This window comes from Pagrus pagrus (genome assembly GCF_965226575.1).
Source record: "Pagrus pagrus genome assembly, chromosome: 7".
In the NCBI taxonomy this organism is placed as follows: Eukaryota; Metazoa; Chordata; class Actinopteri; order Spariformes; family Sparidae; genus Pagrus; species Pagrus pagrus.
In genome coordinates, this window is record NC_140191.1 from 26,234,362 (window position 1) to 26,253,832 (window position 19,471).

The 19,471-nt window shown below is 41.3% G+C and overlaps 1 protein-coding gene across 1 annotated transcript in view; it reads left to right on the forward strand.

Moving 5' to 3' along the window:
• Window positions 1–19,471, forward strand: part of me1 (malic enzyme 1, NADP(+)-dependent, cytosolic) — an 86,447-nt gene that overhangs the window by 30,456 nt on the left and 36,520 nt on the right. Inside the window, exons 2-3 of the mRNA XM_084357942.1 lie at window positions 3,297–3,430; window positions 6,430–6,579. Of these exons, the coding sequence (XP_084214068.1) occupies window positions 3,297–3,430; window positions 6,430–6,579 (284 nt within the window). The remainder of the gene's footprint in view (window positions 1–3,296; window positions 3,431–6,429; window positions 6,580–19,471) is intronic.

Sequence of the window (19,471 nt, forward strand, 5' to 3'; positions counted from 1 at the left end):
TTTGTGGGTTTTTTAGCATTTCAGTGCCCATTGTGAGTTGTGTCAGGAACAGCCAGCTCACAGGAAGCAGAATGCAAGAATCCAGTAAGTGTATCTCGGCTAATGAAAGAGCAGCGGGAGTCTGTGTGAGGACCGAATCCCATTTTACAGCCTCATATTAAGCTCAGCTCGCCTCATGTATTTTTGGACTCTTCTCTCCCATATATCCCTCATGGTCAGCTGTGGCAGACGGCAGAGCAGCGGTGCATCGTGGGCCAGCTGCTGTTCCAAACACACAGACACACGCGGAGTCTAAAGTGAACAGCTGGCTCTCTGAAAAATAGAAAATCTTTTTTGATAATTGGGGAAGGTTGTAATTCAGAGCTGCTTCTGTCTACTTGAGGTCCGTTAAGTACAGACTGCCTTGAGCCTCTGAGAGCGACGGACGGATCGGGAGTGTCTGAAATAACCAATGCTCTTTTTACTCAGTCATGCTCGGATGATTTATTGCTGCCACCTAAATAACTAACATCGCTTGTGTGAATTGGTGTTTACATGTTTCTCTGTGTTAACTTATGTAATGACATGCAGTAATTGGTGAAAGCTTGCAGACAGTAAGCAAACAAAACTCAGCTCTTTAGATGTTCTGCCAACAAGGAAATGGCATGTTTTTACTTGTTTCCTTCGACTCGTTCCCTCCTTTTTTAGCATCATTACCCTCAACAATCATGTAGATTAAATCTAAAACCAGCAGTCTGCTTTTTTATTTAACAAAATGTAAGACTAATAAGATTTGGAAGCGCGTCTGTGGTCAGCAACGATGGTTCCTCTGACGTCAAGACTGCTGAATTTTATTCCTCGTGCCTTATTCCATGTCGTATGCTTTTCTACTTCCCTCTAACTGTGCGTCTCGTGTGATCAAGCACATTTTTTACAACCCCAGAACTGTTTTAACACAACCAGATACACAGAAAGTGCCGGTGGCTTGGAAAGGCTTTAAATCGTGGCGGCCGGGCCAAGCATCCGTGGACGTGATCCAAATCAGAGACGTTTACAACGCAGCCTCGCTTCTGTCTCACCAGTCAGTAACAGTAGCTGGAATGTTGAGGCTGAGGCTTCACCGGGTCGCTGGTCTTAAATGGATGGAGAGAAAATGAAACTGCCCACCATACCGTATCATGCCTCACTTGCAGAGAATAGTAGAATATGCTGTTCCCATTTTAAATATGGACTCAATGCCTGTTCTGGGTGATTTGGGGACAGATCTCCCTCTTTTATATCAGAGGAGCTGTAGCTGAAGTTCCTCGATCTCTCACCGTCACCGCTTTCTGAAGTGAGATCACCACATTTCTCCTGTGTCAGAGGTCAGACTCTTTAAACGTGTGCTTGTTTTCCGATATTCCCGTCCAGAGGTCAGGGGTGAGTGAGATGAAAGTGAAAGTCCAAGTGAAGCGGGGTTATTAGTCTGAGCCTTGTTGTGTGTTTTTGAGGATGTGCAGTGGTGAAAGCGGACATCACACCAGAATGTGAGCGAGCAGCGGCGTCTCTGAACACAGAAGGGCTGAGAGGGGAGCCCCTCTGAGAGCAAACACCCCGGCCGAACAGAGGACATGTTTGACACACGGCTTCTCTCATCTCTCAGGAATGTTTGAACAGAAAAGACTGGCGAATATTTTCCTAAATATGCGATTGTTCAAAGTTCAAACAGAGTTTTCAGAGCGTATCTGAGCCGGGAGGAGTAAAACCCCAAGAATGCAACAAGATTGATCATGACTAGGGCCTTAGTTTCAGAAAATAAAATTATTTTTACCTGTGTGTTTTTTTTCTAAATGATTTTGTGTATTTTATTGCGGTTGACACAATCCATTATTCTACATGAATAATCCAGGTTGATATTTTACACTATTATCTAGCCTAACCCCTTATGGCCCCTTACCCTGATCATCTGGACTTTACACATGATTCAATACTTTAATCAAAAGTTCACTTTCTTGCTGAGAGTAAGATGAGAAGATTCATACCACTCTCATTATCTGCCTGTTAAATTGAGAATGGTTATCTTAGTTTAGCATAAAGACTGGAAAAAGGAAGGAACAGCTATCCTGGATTTGTCTGAAGGTAAAATGTAAGAAAATCTGCCAACCAGCCCCTCGAAAACTCACTAATAAGACTCATTATTATTGGCACCATCAGTTTGTCCCTGTGGCCAACCGCATTACTGTAACTGAGATCCCCTTTGAGAGGTCTGTAAAACATGTCAGGATACCTTGAATTGAAAATTAAACCAGTTATTAATCTTTATATTATGATTTTGTAATGCATGTGGGCTTTATATTTGTAAAAGTTTCCCAGATCCTACAACTTTTATGTGCATGACATCATTCAAATGCCATGTCTATGAAGAAGTCAGAAGCAAACCAGGAAGCATCAAAACTTTTCTTCGCTTATGCAGCCAGTGAGAAATAGCCTCCCAACTACAACCTGTCTTTCCTACATATTGTTATTTGTATATATTAAATATATCTGAGATACGATGTTTAACCATGTGTAAGCTATAGAGGTGTTAAAGTTAGAGGTGGCCGAAGTCATGATAGTTTTTTTTTCCTGATAGTCTCCAGTCTTTGTTCTAACCTGAGCTAACTTATATGAATGTAGTATCGATCAAACATTCCTTTAATTGCCATGTCACTTTCGTTAATAGGAAGCTCACGACATAAAAAAAGACACAAAATGGCCACACTTCTGACAAGATTTACAGGTCCAATTCAGAATGTAGTTGATTGTTGAGTCTCATTCATAACTTGTCAAATACTGGCGCTTTGGGTTGGTGGGTTGGGCTGGCCACCAAGTTGGGAAACCCAAAGCGTCAGTATTTGACAAAGTTTGGAATAAGACTGAACAATCAACTAACTTCCAAATTGGACCTTTTTAGAGCATGAAATGCAAACTAGAAAAAGTTTGGAAGTAGATCCTAATATCCTAATAACGTCACTGCTCTCGCTCAGCATCTCTATCTTTTGCAACTATGAAGGTGATCAACAGTTGCAATCATCCACCTTCACTTGAACTTGTACTGTTTGAAACTGAGATTGACTGCTCTACAAAATTTGGTCACACTCCACAGTCCTGTGTTATATCTCAACCTGTCAGTCACGGGGAGTCAGATAAATTCAGGCTAGTGACTCAGGCTTGCGACTATGGAAGGTTAAACATAAGACTTCCCTGTCCTAAACTACGGTTGAGCTCAAAGGTTCTGGATGTCCCTGTTGATGTCATGATGGTGGAGGATAATGGAGATGGTGTGTGTGTGTTCACAGGGCATGGCTTTCTCCCTGGAGGAGCGTCTCCAGCTGGGGACCCATGGTCTTCTGCCTCCTTGCTTCATCACTCAGGAAGTCCAGCTGCTCCGGGTGCTCAAGAACTACGACATGAAGAAAGACGACCTGGACAGGTTAGGCTAACATACAAGCTCCTCTACTACTACTGTGATGTAATATCTTTTTATCTTTGATCAGCCTGAATCAGTAGAGTTGAATTCCTCCTGGTTGTCCAGTGGACCCTCTGTGCAACACTGAGAGACCCTACATCTGGAAGCCTTCAAAAGACGAGAGGCAGATTAGCTAACAGCCCTCGGAGATCTACATCCATCTCCAGACACATATTTCACTGAACAAAGTCCTCTCTCCTCTCCTCCCTGTTCTCCTTCCTGAGTGTTTTTATAACCTCCACAGCGACCAAATGAAAACTTCAGCTCAGTTTTGCACGCTTCATCAGACGCTCAGGAGTCGTCGCTGTTTTCGCATTATATAACAAATCTGCCTCATGCTCACATTTTAATCTTTAATCAAGAAGATCAAGCCCTTAAACTGAAGGCGCAGCCCGTTTTACTGTTCTGGATTATAGCTGAATGTTGTCTGTCTGTGAAATTGCCTCTCATTCCAGTCTCCAGCTCTCAGTCAACAGCTCCATCAGCTGTCACTCCCAATGTCAAGGATGAGTGAGCTGCTTCTGAGACACGATTTAGGGTCACCAGGAAGTGGACAGCTTCTTAAAAGCTGCCTCATTCTCCGCCATAGCAACATCAACATCTAAAAACACGTCATTAGGAGCTGCTCATTGCCATTCCCATGCCCCGTCAATGTCACTGACAATCTGCGTTCCAGCTTTTGGATTAAGGGCTGCTATTTGCCTGCCGTCGCTGTGTTTACTTACAGTCTGCTCCCCCAACTCTGAATCCTTCTCTGGTATGTACTGCTGGACGCTGTCATGTATTCCTTACGACCATAACTCAGACCTTTTGCGATTTCTCATTCTATTTTAATCAGATATCTAGATTTTTTTTTCCCCTCAGTGGAATTCGCTTTTGAATTATTGCGACAAACAGCTCCGCAAGCACATGCGTTTATGATCTGAGATGATGGAGTAACTCAAGTACCTCCTGTGACTGTGTCGCCAACAGAGGAAATGGATGTTCAACTGCTTTGCCAACTGAAATACTGCAGTATGTGAAATACAGCTGAGGGGAATACCCAGCGAGGTTGTTAGAAAGCAGTAACAAGCTGAAAATGAGCCAGTTGATCACTCGTGCTCAGATAGATTAAGAAAGCGATAGATTATGTCCCACCTGCCTTGACTTTAAAGGAAATAGTGCACTCAGTAAGTCAGCATGGATCCTGCTTTATAAAGCAGTGTGTACTGTAAATAATCCTGTTTCCTGGGTGTGGGTAGAGCTCGCGCCTTTTAAGGTTGCGAATGGAGAAAGAAACCCTCCTTAATGTTTGCCAGCATCAAATCAAACAATAGCACGCTGCAGTGATATGTTAGGATTCAACGTGGGGATTAGTTCTGTTTGATGAGTCAGACTTACAGTGAGGAGTGAAGTCATCGAGTTTGCTGTGAACACAATTCAAACTTGAGTCTGTCCGGTGTCTTTGCTTGTCATTCTTAAAGAGGGACCTCACACATTTTACAAGAGGAGCAGTTCACTTGTCACAACATGCTTTTACTGCCTGTGAAATCTCAAAATCAGAGTAAAGCGTAAAACTAAAAGTGAAGATATCTTTCCTAGGGCTGCAACAAATTAATATTTTATTACCAGTTAATCTGGCGATCATTTTCTCAAATAATGATTTATTGTTTGGTCCATAACCATAATCTCTTCAGTCCTCAAAGTATTCCGTTTTCTGTAAAACATACCCAGAAATTAGCAGTTTTTCCTTACATTACTACCTGCCGTTCTTCTCCTTTTCTTTAGACCATCCCTACATAACCTCATAATTTTCTATATTGGGTTTAAACCTCTGATGTAACAAGGTTTGTGGAGTTGCCACAGTACCTCGGAGTCCTGCCACACACATCACATACAGCATCGTTGCTGTTCTGAGGACTGAAAACACTCCACAGGTGGAAGAAGAAGTAGTTCTTGGTATTATTTAGACTAGTTTGGGATCGGATGTATCAATATTTCTTTACGCTTTCGCACACCACTACTTTCCACCACATCTCATGGTCTTCCTCAGTGGATGGAACTGAAACAGTTCGAGGAGATAGCAGAGTTGTCCACACATGGCCTCTCCACGGCAAGTCGGTAAAGTTATTCAGCCGTGGAGTTTGACATGCGGTTGAAAGCTCTGGAAGAAAGCTAGTAATTGGAAAATGAATTTTAATATAATAAAGTCCAGATAGGAACAGAAACATTCAGTACTGTATATACTATACATCAAATAATCAGTCTGTGGCTCAACTGATTTCAGCTCCATAGTGTGAGGTCAACAGAGATCCTTCATGTGATGAATTGCATGTGTCAGAAACTAATTTGGTTCACCAATATGAAAACAGCTCTCCTCAAGAGCGACTGTCACCACCGTGTATTGTGCAGCAGCTGTGGCCTAACCTATACCAGAAAGGGCGTGCATGCTTTTTATCCCCTCAACAAGAGGCACCTTGTGCTCTTGGCCTTATGGAAACTTCTCTGATTAGAAATAGAGCTCTCTCTGGCGTGCTCTGTTTAATTTGGGTCATATGCAAACCCTCAGTTCCCGGTCAATCTACAATCCAGAACAAAGAGCTTGTGTAGGCTGTCTGAGGGGCTGATTTCTATTCTGTGTGTTTTTCCAATCATTTGGAACACAAGCAAAACAAATCTTCACGAGTAATTATTGGACACGTGAGCAAAGTTCTTGTCTTCGCTTTTTGTAATTGACTGTAATGAAGCATTCATATGAACATACACTCATACTCCAAATCTAAACCTTTGCCTCACTCTCTTCTCTGACATATTCCCCTTCTAGTGTTTCCATTCAGCTCTTTCATTCTTGCCCGGTGTATCTCACTCACAAACACACAGGATTGAACATCTGACTCTAATAAACCCCTCCTCAGTTCAGCAGGTATGAGTCCTCAAGATGTTAAAGATTAACATGCTGTGTTTTTTCTCCCTGTCACTCCCAGATATGTGTTTCTGATGGGGCTCCAGGACCGCAACGAGAAGCTCTTCTATCGGGTGATAACGTCAGACATCGACAGGTTCATGCCCATCATTTACACCCCCACTGTGGGCCTGGCGTGTCAGCAGTATGGCCTGATATTTACAAGACCAAGGTGAGACACACTCACATCCGTGGACTGTCTTGAATCATGAAAAAAGACATTTCCAAGTTGCAGTTTAAAAGATAAAACCAATCTGCATGAGGATTGGTTTTAGCTTATTTGCTGTGAGCAGGCGGCCGGCCAAAAGGAAGCGAACGATGCTGTTTTCTTTCAATGTTCCCACCAAATCAGCCCTCCACCACTCGGTTATTAAGTGTTTTATTGTATCGGCAGTTTTATTGTTTTTGTTGCGGCACTTAGTATCAGCCAGCAGTTTACTTCTACTGCTGGCTGTGTGGTACCAATATTCCACTGCTTCAGGCGGCCTTTCCTCACATAGAGAGCAGTGGAAAGAACTGTTTGGTCACATTTTTTGCACCAATTACCGCCATCTGGCTTACACAATATCTAAATATTTGTCAATTCAAGAAGCATAGACAAATGTGAGTTGAGGGCAGGAGCAAACAAGCTGCCATTACTGTATTCATCACTCACGAAACCCGTGGTATAACACTTAGTGTGTTTTGTTTTTTGGAAAATTTGAAAAATGGCTGGAAATATTAAAAAAAAAAGTTTTTATTATTGAAACGTGTTTTGATAAATGGAATGCAATGGTAAAAGACTTCGCCATTTAAAGTCTCCACTGAAAAGACCTCAGCTCTGTGTGGAGCGATGTGGAGACTATAATATTCCTCAAATTAATTCATGAAATCAATAGAAAAGCCATATTTCAATCATGTTTCCACATGTTTTTCATTATTTGACATTTGACTGGCACTCATTTTTATTAAGTATCTTGTTCCACGATGGTTTAATGGCACCAGACTGGTTAATACCAACACCACCAACTGCTAATCTAAATATTGGCTTAATTAACTGTTTTTGATAGAAATGCACAAAACTTTGCATTTTTTCGTGCCAATAGAAAATCTGTTAAAATTGGCACTTCATTTGAATGGAAACCTGGCTGCTGTGATGCGTAGTATTAAAGGATCCTCAGTGGGTTTCACCAGGAAATGAAACTAGGAGACCTTTTACAATGTATAAACTGTTAAACTATGAAATGAACAGGAACATTTAATCCAGTTTTAATAGACTTGCTTCACGTCTTTTCACCTGAAAATCACTACGACCACATTTCCTGTGCTGTGCTGTTATCAACACAAGCCTATATCAAATTAAAATATTTGTTCTGTGATTCATCTCCATTAAATTCCAATGTCTGCATATCGAAAATGGCGTAAACAGCAACCGCCATCTGCTGAACTGTGCCGCTCATATCTCGTTCTTTAGGCTGGGTACACTCTGCATGTGTCCTGGCTGAAATTCCTCTCCCACAGTTTCAGATGTTTTAAATTTTCATTTTCATGTGAAATGCAAAACTCATGGATTGGGAGTTTCTTGATTAGAAAGTTGTGTTGTTTGTTGGGTTCAATTACGACAGAACTTTTACATCCAGACCGTGAAGGTCAAACAGAAACCTAAATATTTTTCTCTCCACTTTCATGGATTACAGCTGATCATGATCAGCCCGTTACAACAACCTCTGCTCTCACTTTCAGCGAACACGTTCAGTTAATTGTGGCGTCACTAGATAGCAAAACACATAAATGAGGTGGCAGATTGGCTATAAGATGAGCAGACTGACATGTAAACAGCAGTCTTGTTGGCTCGTTCTTTTTTTATTTATTACACAAGTAGGAATTTTGTGAACATGACTTTACTTGATGCGCCTTGGATTGCCTCAAAAACCTGAAAAGCCTACAGGTCTTCAAGCCTGTCTACTATAGCTAGAGCAAATTGTCAAATGATTTGATGTATTGCATTGAAACCTAAAGCTCAAGGACTCTTTACACATGTGCATGTGTAAGTTATGTTGGAACTGATCTATGATATTATAAAATCCGAGCCAAGTATGTAGGTTGTGGTAGCTCTTAGCTAGCTCAGCTTGAGCTGAACAACTGTAAGCTGTTAAAATCAGTTCAGGGTCCACCTTGAGTGGATCTGGCTCTACTCCGAGCAGACCGACGTTCATTGGATTCCCCTCTTCGTCTGCTATAAACATACTTTCATTCTCTCAGACACACACACACACACACACACACTTTCACACACACCTTTCTGCTAGTATCTGTTGTCCCTCAATTACCGTAGGTTCATCAGGTCCAAGTCTCTCACTATCTGATAGCAACACACCCTAAGCAGTGAGATAGATATAACATAGAGTTGATAGTGCTTTCGTTCTCCGTGCTGCATTCAAGGCCTAGCTCTGTTTTACTTGGCATGGCCTCCTTGATTTAAACTTACTCAGGTGGTACTCAAGTGTTGGGTTTGTTTTTCCTCTTATAAGACTGATAGGAAAGAGACCACCCTAGTCAACTGTCCTCTTAAGCTCACTTACTGCTGTTAGCTATATAATCACTGACGAATCTAAAAGGATATTTGAGCCAATAATCCACACGACAACTCACTGTGGTTAGCTGTTGTTGTTAGCCAGCATGCATTTAACTAAAGTTGATGGTCATTAGCTGATTTTTTAACAATCAAGCTAAATTTGGACAATTAGCCTGGTATAAACATACGGTGCTAAAAAAGTAGCGGTAACTACTCTGGAATAGGATCAGATATGTCAGTCCCAGGATTTTATAGAGCATCAATTTGTAAGAAAAAGCCAGGAGTTTCTAACATTTTATTTCATGATGGCTTCATTTACCACCACGAATGTTTGTGATTAGCTGTGAAACCCCAGTTTTCCTAATTTTGTCCAAGCAGTTTTATTATAAATGCTTACCTTGGGTATATTTAAAATACTTGGAAACCGGAGTTCTCCCATGCACATAACTTTGTTACCCAACAGCTCCCTGTTTCCCCGTCTCTGCAGAAATATGTGGAAAATATTCCTAGCATGCTTCCCTTCCTCTCACACTGAGCTGGCTGGAGGAGTCATTTTATACACTCCCTCAATCTCACAGCGCAGTGGGACAGGACCTGCTGCCAGAGGCCTCGGGGGTTGGAGTCGGGCCTCTAGGAAATGTGCATCAGGGGGATCAGTTAGCAGAATACACCCGGGACAAAGCGCGCTGTCTCTGACAGATTTAGGTTCTCAGCCCGGCTGTTTCTCTCTGCTGACCATGCCTGAGTAAATGGAGCTGGCTGAAATCATGATACTTATGAGCCTGTATTTATGGCATCTGGTGTCTTTGTTTTTTAGCCATTCTAGTGGCATTGATCCATGCAGGGCAATGTCAGTCAGTTGATCCACCTCTTTGGTTCGGACTGAAGTATCTCAACAGCTAATGGAAGAAAAATGTGCAGACATTCATGATCCCCAGAGGATGGATAGGTAACCCTTAATGTTTCCTCTTGCGCTACTATGAGGTTGACAATTTCGTTTTTTTTATCAAAACATATTGACAGTTATTGAAAGAATTATAATTAAACTCGGTACAGATATGCATGGTTCCCAGATGATGCATCGTTATGACTGTTGGTTGCCATTCTGTGGGTTTAAATGAGATATCTCAACAAGTATTGGATGGATTACCATGACATGTCTAGTGCCATCATCAGGTCAAAATTTCAATTTGTCTGAGACACCTCTCTAAATGATGACATTCCCATCAGCCTCAGCTGAACTTTGTGTTTGGTGCTAATAAGCACATAAAGCATGCTAAAATGCTCAACTAAGATGCTTAAATCTACTACTAAACTAAATCTACAAGTGTTCAACTTGTTATTATGCCGTCTCAATTTAATGCTGATGCCTCTGTATGACCTACATAAGCAAACAAGTTCCCTGAAGCCACTTTAACATGATAAATATTATACATTAAGCAAACCATTTTGCATAATTATGCCCTCACGGAAATGCTAGCATAGACTCTCTGTCTTGTTTCATATGATCTTAAGGGATCAGCTCATGTCTCTGTTTCTGCTGGGTGTGACTGAAGTGCAAAGTAACAGGGCACAGGGCGTCTTACTCACCACCGTCCTGTCGTACTGATGCCAATGTGCATTTGTGTGTGCATGCATGCATGTCTTCCTGTCAGACCACCATAGCAGCAGATTAGGTCTGTAATCACTGGCATTCAGGTATAAAGACTTTCTGTGTGGAAGCAGTAGCAGCAGCCTCTCCTAGTCTTGCCCGACTTTACCCGCTAATCTGCCTCAGGGAGACTAAACACTCCGACACCAGGCTCTGTACCAGAGGCCGAAGGTCAAGCGCCATTAGGTGTCAAAACACGGCTGATTCACTGATCTTTAGATGGGGCAGAGGCAGGAAGCGGAGCTGGAAAAAGGAACACATTCACATCATCAGAAGATTAGTGAACATGCTTACTTTTATTGGTTCGTAAGCTCATGAGCGGACGCAGTGTTTCAGCAGAGAAAGTGTGTCTGTCTTCATTACACAGAGTTTGTTTCTGTTTTCACCATAAATGCGGGTTGTGTACTTTGTTTGACAGCTGAAAGTACTCAGTTGTGATAAATGATAATGTTTTGTAGCAGAAAAATGATCCCAAGTATTGCTTACAAGTAATTAGGTCTACCTCAGTCACAGCCAGCGTCACCTCGCCCTCTGTGGTGCACTGCTATGAGAGTCTAAATAAACTTTTAATACGTCCTTTAAAAGTAAGAGTCTGACTCTTCAAGGAGCTCTCGAGGTAAGTGACACGAACCAATCCATCTTGCTGATGGAGATGGATGATCATTGGTAGGCCATTACTGGATTCCTGGTTCAGGGTCAAGAGTCAGAAACTCAGCTACTACAGCTGTCTGTCAGGAGCCTGAGAGGAAGACAGGCATTCTTCATCTCCCTAGAGACAGGGCAGGGCGAAGACCAGACGTTCACTTTTCTTCTGACATCTCTACTGTACAGTATTTAGGCCATGGGCCTTACTGCTTATGTAACTGAGCATAAAACATCTATATCAATTTGTAGAATTTGGTATTTTCATGTAGTAAATGAGCTGTAGCTGACATTTTTACTTAGCCTTACACTGCCACTGTGTATCACTTTTTACCTTAACGCTGTAAAGAGGTATGTACGTAAAGGATAAGGATGCTGATAATCTTGTTGTTTTTGTTCTGCTGTCAACAATTCCTATGAAAAGACTAAAATTAACATTGCATTTTTTCTATCTCTTGATACCAACTTTCCCTTTCTTTTCATTTTCATTTAATCTGGTAAAATATCACTCAGAGCCAGGCTCATTATGAGGAACATCCTGTTCATAATCACTCATTTACACACAGTTTGTGATTTAGCATTTTTGTAAAAACAAGCCCTACTTGACTAAAAGTAAAAATATTGTTTGATATTAAATGTACTAAAGTATCAGAAGTAATTTTTGGGCAATTAATGTACTTTTGTACTTAAATTATACATATATTTACATGTATGTACATACTGTATACTATGGGTTGACTGATTATTAGCCTGGCCAATTATCCGATCCAATAATCATAATTTCTCTGATTCATGGAATCAACGTTATTTTTTCTTTTTTAATTGATTGCCGATGAAATAATTTTAAAAAGCACTACTTTGGCTCTGATGCAGCAATCTGCAAAGTATGGTATATAGAAAGTGTAGTAACTAAAGTTATTAAATAAATAATGGAGTACCTTAAAAGTACAATTATGCCTAAAATTACTTAATCAAGTACAAAATTGTACTTTAGTACAGTACTTGAGTAAACGTACACAGTTACATTCTATCACTGGGTTAGTGCCTTGCCCAAGGCTACATCAGTGGTGGTAATGAGGGAGGGACAAGGGCTGCTCTTTGACTTTCCCCACCTAAAACTCTTGGTGGTCAGTAAGTATGTACAGCAGCAGGATGTTTAATAGACTCCAAAAAACTAGTGCCTATGTTAATTGTAATGAAGGAACATGTCACCCAGTTCAACAGTGTGGCTCATTTATGTGTTTTGTTATAGTTTTTGGACAACAATGTAGCTGTATGGCACAGAGGAATAAGATATATCAGGCTTTGGATACACAATACTTGTTTGGAGGATCTATATGATGTAATGACATTTCATAATATATTAGATGTAGTAAATAAAATATAATATTAAAAGCCTCATTCTTTAAACTGTAAATTTAGCAACTACCAGGCCATTTCTTACCTTGAATTCTGAGGACGTCTTGGTGATTGACACATTTGTCCGGTCAGGTGTTCGTCAAATGCAAACACCTGCAGAGTAATACGCCACGTTATGCTCTATGTGAGCGGAAGAGAGTTGGAAACCACACAGAAGTAAAGTGCTACTTGGTTCATTATCGGCTACATAAAAGACGTCCTGTAATGTATGATGATTAGGTCTTGTAAGGCCGGTCGTAGACTAAACCAGAGGGCGTGTTGCAGGAGGTTATAAAGGCCTAATGAAAGGCATCAGCTGAAGTCGCCTCGGCCACCTCTGGTGTGGCACATGCTGGATGATGAGGTGTTCCAACCTTTCAGATTAGGGCCTTTTGAGCTCTGATCTCACCCCACTCAGGCCACACACAGTGTTACACTGCAAGTGTGTGAGAGAGACGATGTCATTTGGACTGATGAACATCCAGGGTAAACGGAAAATAGCCTTGCCTTCTGGATCATTAATCCACCACTGGTTATTGAACCGTGATGACCTGCTTAAACCTGCCAATAAGAAACCACCAGTTACTCCACATAACTCGAGTCCAGAGAGAATTTGTTTCCTGATCTGATTGATTGCACGACTTTTGCTGATGTATTTGCTGACCGCATTTTTACTCTTTGGTAGACCATGAAAGAAGCTCATATGCTTGTGTCAAACCGGAGAAGCATTGGAGAAGTAGGGAGGAGAGGAAGGGTTTGGAATTGCACTGACCTCAGGAGGAGCGTGGCAAACATTTGGGATTAATTCCACCCTGGACCTCATATAACAATGTAAGGCTCATGTCCGGGAATGTTTGAGAGCCAGTGAAAGCAAAGAAACTTTAAGACACAGTAGGCCGTATCCCTTAGTATAATAAATTCATGTATTAGCTAATACCCAACATAAATCCACAGCAGCATTACTGTTTACTGTTCAAACATGGAAAGTAATCAAACTAAATATATGTTTTGAATAACTGTCTACTTGACTAAGACTACCTGGCAGAATTGTCTGTGACCTGCAGGACCAGGGGCCTTTGCTAATTCAAACTGCCATAACTTTCCATGACTTCCATGAGTGGTGAAGCATAGCCAGGGAGCAAGGTGGTTGGATTTGGCTCTCTAGGAGAACATCTACTTTGTTCCATTGTGTCTCGAAGGAACAGCCATGAAATCATTGCAAACATATTCATTCAGGCAGCCTAAAAGTCTGCCTGGCAGCCTCTGTGACCGTCTCGCCTCACCTTTTTTAGATGTGTGGCTTCAGTCACTCTCTGGTTGGTCAGGTTCCAGTCAGGGTCTGTGAACACTGTGGCTGTCTGGTCCAGGATTTGTCAAATGGTCTGCTGTCACTCAAGAGACTGAGACTGCCAGACTGTGTCTGAATGCAGAATTTTACTGAAGCAACATAAATCATCATCATTTTCATCGTCATCCTGGTGTTGTTTTAGAGCCCAGCATGAAGCAGACATGCATGCTGGAGCATTTTCATTTCATTTTCATCTCATTTGAATAATATTTGCATAAAGCAGTAGTATCAGTGTTCTATCATAGACAGAGTAGGCTGCTCCACAACAAAAGAGCCACAGAGTCTGAACAGCAGCCCACATTTCCTGTTAATATGTCCTTCCAAACTCATGGTCTGCTCCTGCCCCTGAGCTTGTTGAACCAGGGAAAACTGCTTTGCTGACATCAGCTTGTTGATCAAGTAACATTTAACAGCTTCAAAGCCTACCTGCTAATGTCACTTTGGTCAGTTTAGATGCTGGTGAGGTCTTTACTCTTAAGCAGCACAGCTCATAAGACACAGTCCACTTGTGGCCTGTAATCTACAGGGTTTGGGGAGATTCAATGGACTGCTACAACATGTAAGCCAAGGATCACATGACCGATGCGGTTGCTAAACTAGCACTAACATTTGGTGAGCTAATCTGCAAGCATGTTAGCTGGGATGATGTTATCTTATAGTGAGGCGGTGGGTTTGACCATGGCGTTTTGTGAGTTTCATTTTTAATAAATGTTGCAAATGGACACAATTCAGGAGGAAATTGAACAGAATTGTTGTCTTTTTTTTTTTAACCACGAAGCCATTGTGCTGTTTCCTTTCATTAGCTGATATTTCTCATGCCAGACACTCTGAAAAGAGCTGGTGAAAAGTCTTTTGCTGGGCGACAGACCCACACATTCAACAATTCGAGGAAAACGTTAGAACTGTTGTACACAAATTGGAAGGAAGTTAACTGGCTACAGGTCTTTAGTTTGGTTTTCTCGTTGTCATCACTTTAACATTTGGAAATTATTTCATTGTTCAAGCCACAATTTGTCAAAACTAAATAGAGATTCAGAAGAAGGCCTATAAACTATTAAGGATACCAAAAAAGAGTCCTCGAATGCCATTGGGTGCCTCCATCGGTTATGTTATCCTCGCCTTGCAGGTCATAGTGATCTGTCAACCCTTTGGCAGGGCTCAGCCTGCCAGATTGCGGTTCATCAAACATGTACACTGACACAGCCCTTCAGTTTATGACTCAAAAAGGAGCATTTCTAATATTTCCCCAAAGACGGTTTTTTCAATAATGGGGTTTCAGTTTGACATTACTGGAGTTGCTGAATGATGCATTAATACAAGACTCTCCATTCCCACCAATGACAAAATTATAGAGCACAGTTCTGTTTGGCTGCTATCCTCGCACCGTCTCAATTGGTCCAATTTTGGGGCTCAGTAGTAATATTTCACCAGCCCACACTGGAAAATACAACTCGCTGCTCATCCCATGAAGCTTATCTGTGACTCACACTCAGCCTGGTTTGTAGTTTTAAAGCGAACCCGTAGCAGCATGCAGCAGCAAATTCATTCAGCATATGTCACACTGGTTGGCAACGTCCTCTGGAATGGCTTTAATGTGAATTTCACAATGCATTCAAAACAAGAGAAACATTTTTAAAGGATATTCAGTCTATCACCTTCTAAACAGTGACAGTGTGGCTGAAGCTGTCATCTCCCTGCCTCGAGAAATATAGTTAAACCATAAAAGCTAGAACTGGAGAGGTTGGTGAGTTACGATCCCTTATGGAATAACCCTGTGTTTGCAAATGTTGGCCACTTCCACTACTTTTGTACTTATGCGCTCTGTATGTTTTAACGATGTTATCTTTTTGCCACAATTACTGCTGCAGGAGCCCAATGGGGCCCAATAAATCGACAAGGAGGCTGCAAATTGAAATGAACCTATATCACTTCTTTATTGCACTTGTCAGGGCTGAAATGTGTCCACATTGCTTGTTTGCCAAAGCACATGTTGGAGGTGGCGTTTCCAAAGCTAGTGTAGGAGGGTTGCCAGCACCTCAGCAGTGTCGTTTCATGCTGCTGGCCTCATTCCTGTGTGACTTGGAGCAGCCAGATGGGTATGTGTGATGTAATACAGTACGTACTGTATGTAATGCAGATGTATGCAGGGTTAAATGGAGAGTCACACATACTGTCAGAGGTCACATCTTGACCATGTGAGGATGAATTTCTAGCCGCAAGCTGAATATCGCCAACAATGTCATTATCATTTCCATCATTTACAAGCCTCGTATTGGCCTGTGCTACACACAGAAACACAGTTAGAAGTGAGAGAAGCAGCGGTGCAACTGTAACTTTGTGATCCGCTTTGGATTAGGATTAAGCACAAGATAAAGAAGAGTTCAAAGACATACATGTGTCAGATTTCTAAGGATTAATGTTACATCTTAAATCAGCTGAACTGTCCACACAAACCGCATACAAACCACTACCATCATGAATGGAAAATGCCCCAGTAATTTGTCAAACCGTGCTTTGTTTCCCACTGGACTGAATGGAAACTCTAAACCAAAATTTCCCCGAGTCACAGTCCAACCTTTTTGGCAGGTTGTAATCGACAATCCCCAGTATTTTCGTTTTTCGGTGTAGAGTAAAACTCAGGATATGGTCCAATGGAATGATGCAAACATTACAAATATACCCAACCTGATCAGATCCAAACAGCTGCCACCACTCGCTGGTTCTCTGACGAGGCTCAGTATTGGCCTAATGAAGCTGTTAAGACCGCGTGGGTTAGTGAAGACGATGGAGGTTGACAGTTTGTGGTCACTGAGCCCCGCTAAACATCTGATTTACTGAACTGCTTGTTTTTCCAGGTGTGGCACGTTACGCTTTAGTTCCAGAGGCAATTTTATGTTTTTTTCTTTGTAACCAAAAATTACCATGGGAGTGAGGGGGGCGGTAAAGGGAGACTGCACACATTACATCAACTAAAGGAGTATATAATGTCCTCTGATGCAGCAGTGTAGCACTAAATTCTGGCCCATATACATAAGCAGTTTCGGTGGACCCCCTTCCTTTCTTGACATGTCTCTCACACACAAATCTTTTATTACAATAGTCACTAATGGGCTGTTCATAGCACATTTAAACAAACACTCTGTAATATGTTCATAAGTTTGAATTTTTACCCTCTTTTCTCAACATTCTGGACAATTACTAGCTGACAGGAGTTATTGTGTTTGAGGTAGAAGCATGAGCATGAGAGGTGTACCTCAGCTAAGATCTCTATGAAATGAACTCTCTGACCAACGAGTCAAACAGGAGTTACCATCACCATGGCAACCTTTGATTACACCAGAGAAACACAGCTGATAAAGATTTGCTGCAGTTTGACACGTACACACACACTCAACTGATTTACTCTGCCAATTTGAATTTAGTTATAAAACTAATACTTAAAAATTGCAAACAAAAACAAACTTTTCATGCATTCAAAGCATGCATTTCCCAAAATGTCAAACTATTCCTGAAAACATGTACTTTTGAAACCATGTCGACCAATACTTCCTAACCTGAACCAAGTTGTATAACTTTTGCCTACATCCAGCCAAACCTTAAGAAGAAACTTAGTTTATATGTGACGTTTTAAAAGTGATTCACATTGTATTCTGTTATTGAGTTCAGAGGACTTGCTGTCTTTTGAGGACATTCAAACACATATTTTGAATAAAAGCCATTAACTCAGAGCACTGTTATTTGGAGGCATGATGGTTTACACTCCTAGTTTAGCAGACCACTAAGAACCATGACTGAATCTGGGTCAGCCTCATGGTTACTTGGGTCATTCCTCACTTGCAAAAAGAGCTGAGTCAGCAGAGTCTCACATTAATCACCATCCCACTGCACCACCTTCATATCTGCTCTTAGATAAGACCTCAGTGAATGGTATGAGGCCTCCAGTATCTGACCTTGATATCTCCTAACTGCTCTGCTTCTCTTGTTTCAGTTCAAAACGGCCCTCTGCTTACTAAATGGATGTGGTAAGAAAACACTAAAAGCTAATTTCTCTGTGTTTTGACAGCTCCATCAGCTCGCAGCTCAGTGTTGGCTGTGAACGCTCGTAGTTTTGTCATGCACTTGGCCCAAGGTTTGAAATTGAAAACTTGAAGATATGCATCTGCTCTCAGGGCTGCGTGAGTTGAGGAGTCACTCCGGAGGCCTCCAAACTGTCAACATTTTCTGCAAATATCGTTTCATTTCATTTCAACATAGCGTTACATGTAACTGGTGGAAAATTAGACCAAGTTATTTTGACAGTTGGTATGTGCAAAAAGGCTTGATCCGACTTCTGACTTCTGACGGAAATCACAGTTGAAAAAAGAGATTATTCAGTGGCTGTTGTTGTGGTCTAATACCCATAATACCCTTTCATACTTTACTCGTTTCAAAGGAGAAAAAAAACTGCAGTGTGCTAGATCTAATAAAAGATTACAAACTGTTACTTTGAACAGTATATTAATAATAATACTTCATCAACGCATTGTCCAAGTGATATACATTCATACAGTTCTTGATCTGTGATATTGATTGGGCGATCAAAATAAAACATTACACTACATTATACGACTAAAACACACAATAGGCTTCTTTGGCATGACTTCAGTAGTCAGACCTGCTTGTTTTTCATTCTTTGATACATTAAAGCTCCCGCCGCTAATCGGCTGCATAGTTCGTTCTCTTTACAAACTGATAATGCCTGTTAGCTGATAAGAATTAAACATATTTGAACAATGAAGGAATAGCTTTACTGGTCCTGCAAAAACCTATTTGATTCCAGGCTATCTGTTGTAATAACCTTATATGTAAATATGCATGACAAATGTGATTTATGTATGAGTGTATTTTGGCAGAGCACACTGGACTTAAGACAAATCTCTCACTGCTTTCAAACTATGTTAACCCCAAGTGCACTTTTAATGGTGTATATACAGAAAGTTTATGTTATGCTGAATAGGAATGACAAGAGGTTGTTTATTATTATTGATGAATAATTTCCCTCTCAATCCCACAGGGAGTGTTCAGGGTTTCAGTGTCACTTTGCAGGAGACATGACCATTTATAAACACAACCGTTCTTTTGGTTAGCCCTGGTTATTACGGATGATCTCATGGAAAATGATTAGTTTTGCTGGTGATGTCGACCAACTTTCCAGCACTCTGTCTGACCTCTGACCACTCTACAGGAATGAGAGTTGACCCCAGCTGACTTTCCTCTGACTCTCTTTGATCTGTTTTCATTACGTGAGACTTGACCTCTCCCCTGACACCCTGAACATCCACTTGATTTAGGCCTCAGCATTACATCAGCTAGAGCTACAGCTCCAATTTCCTTGTTAGAGTTGGAAAATGTCACCAACAGGCCAGTAACATGTTAATAGCAGCCATGCTCTTCTTTTATGATGGATGGTAGAGTTGCTGAAAAGCAGATAA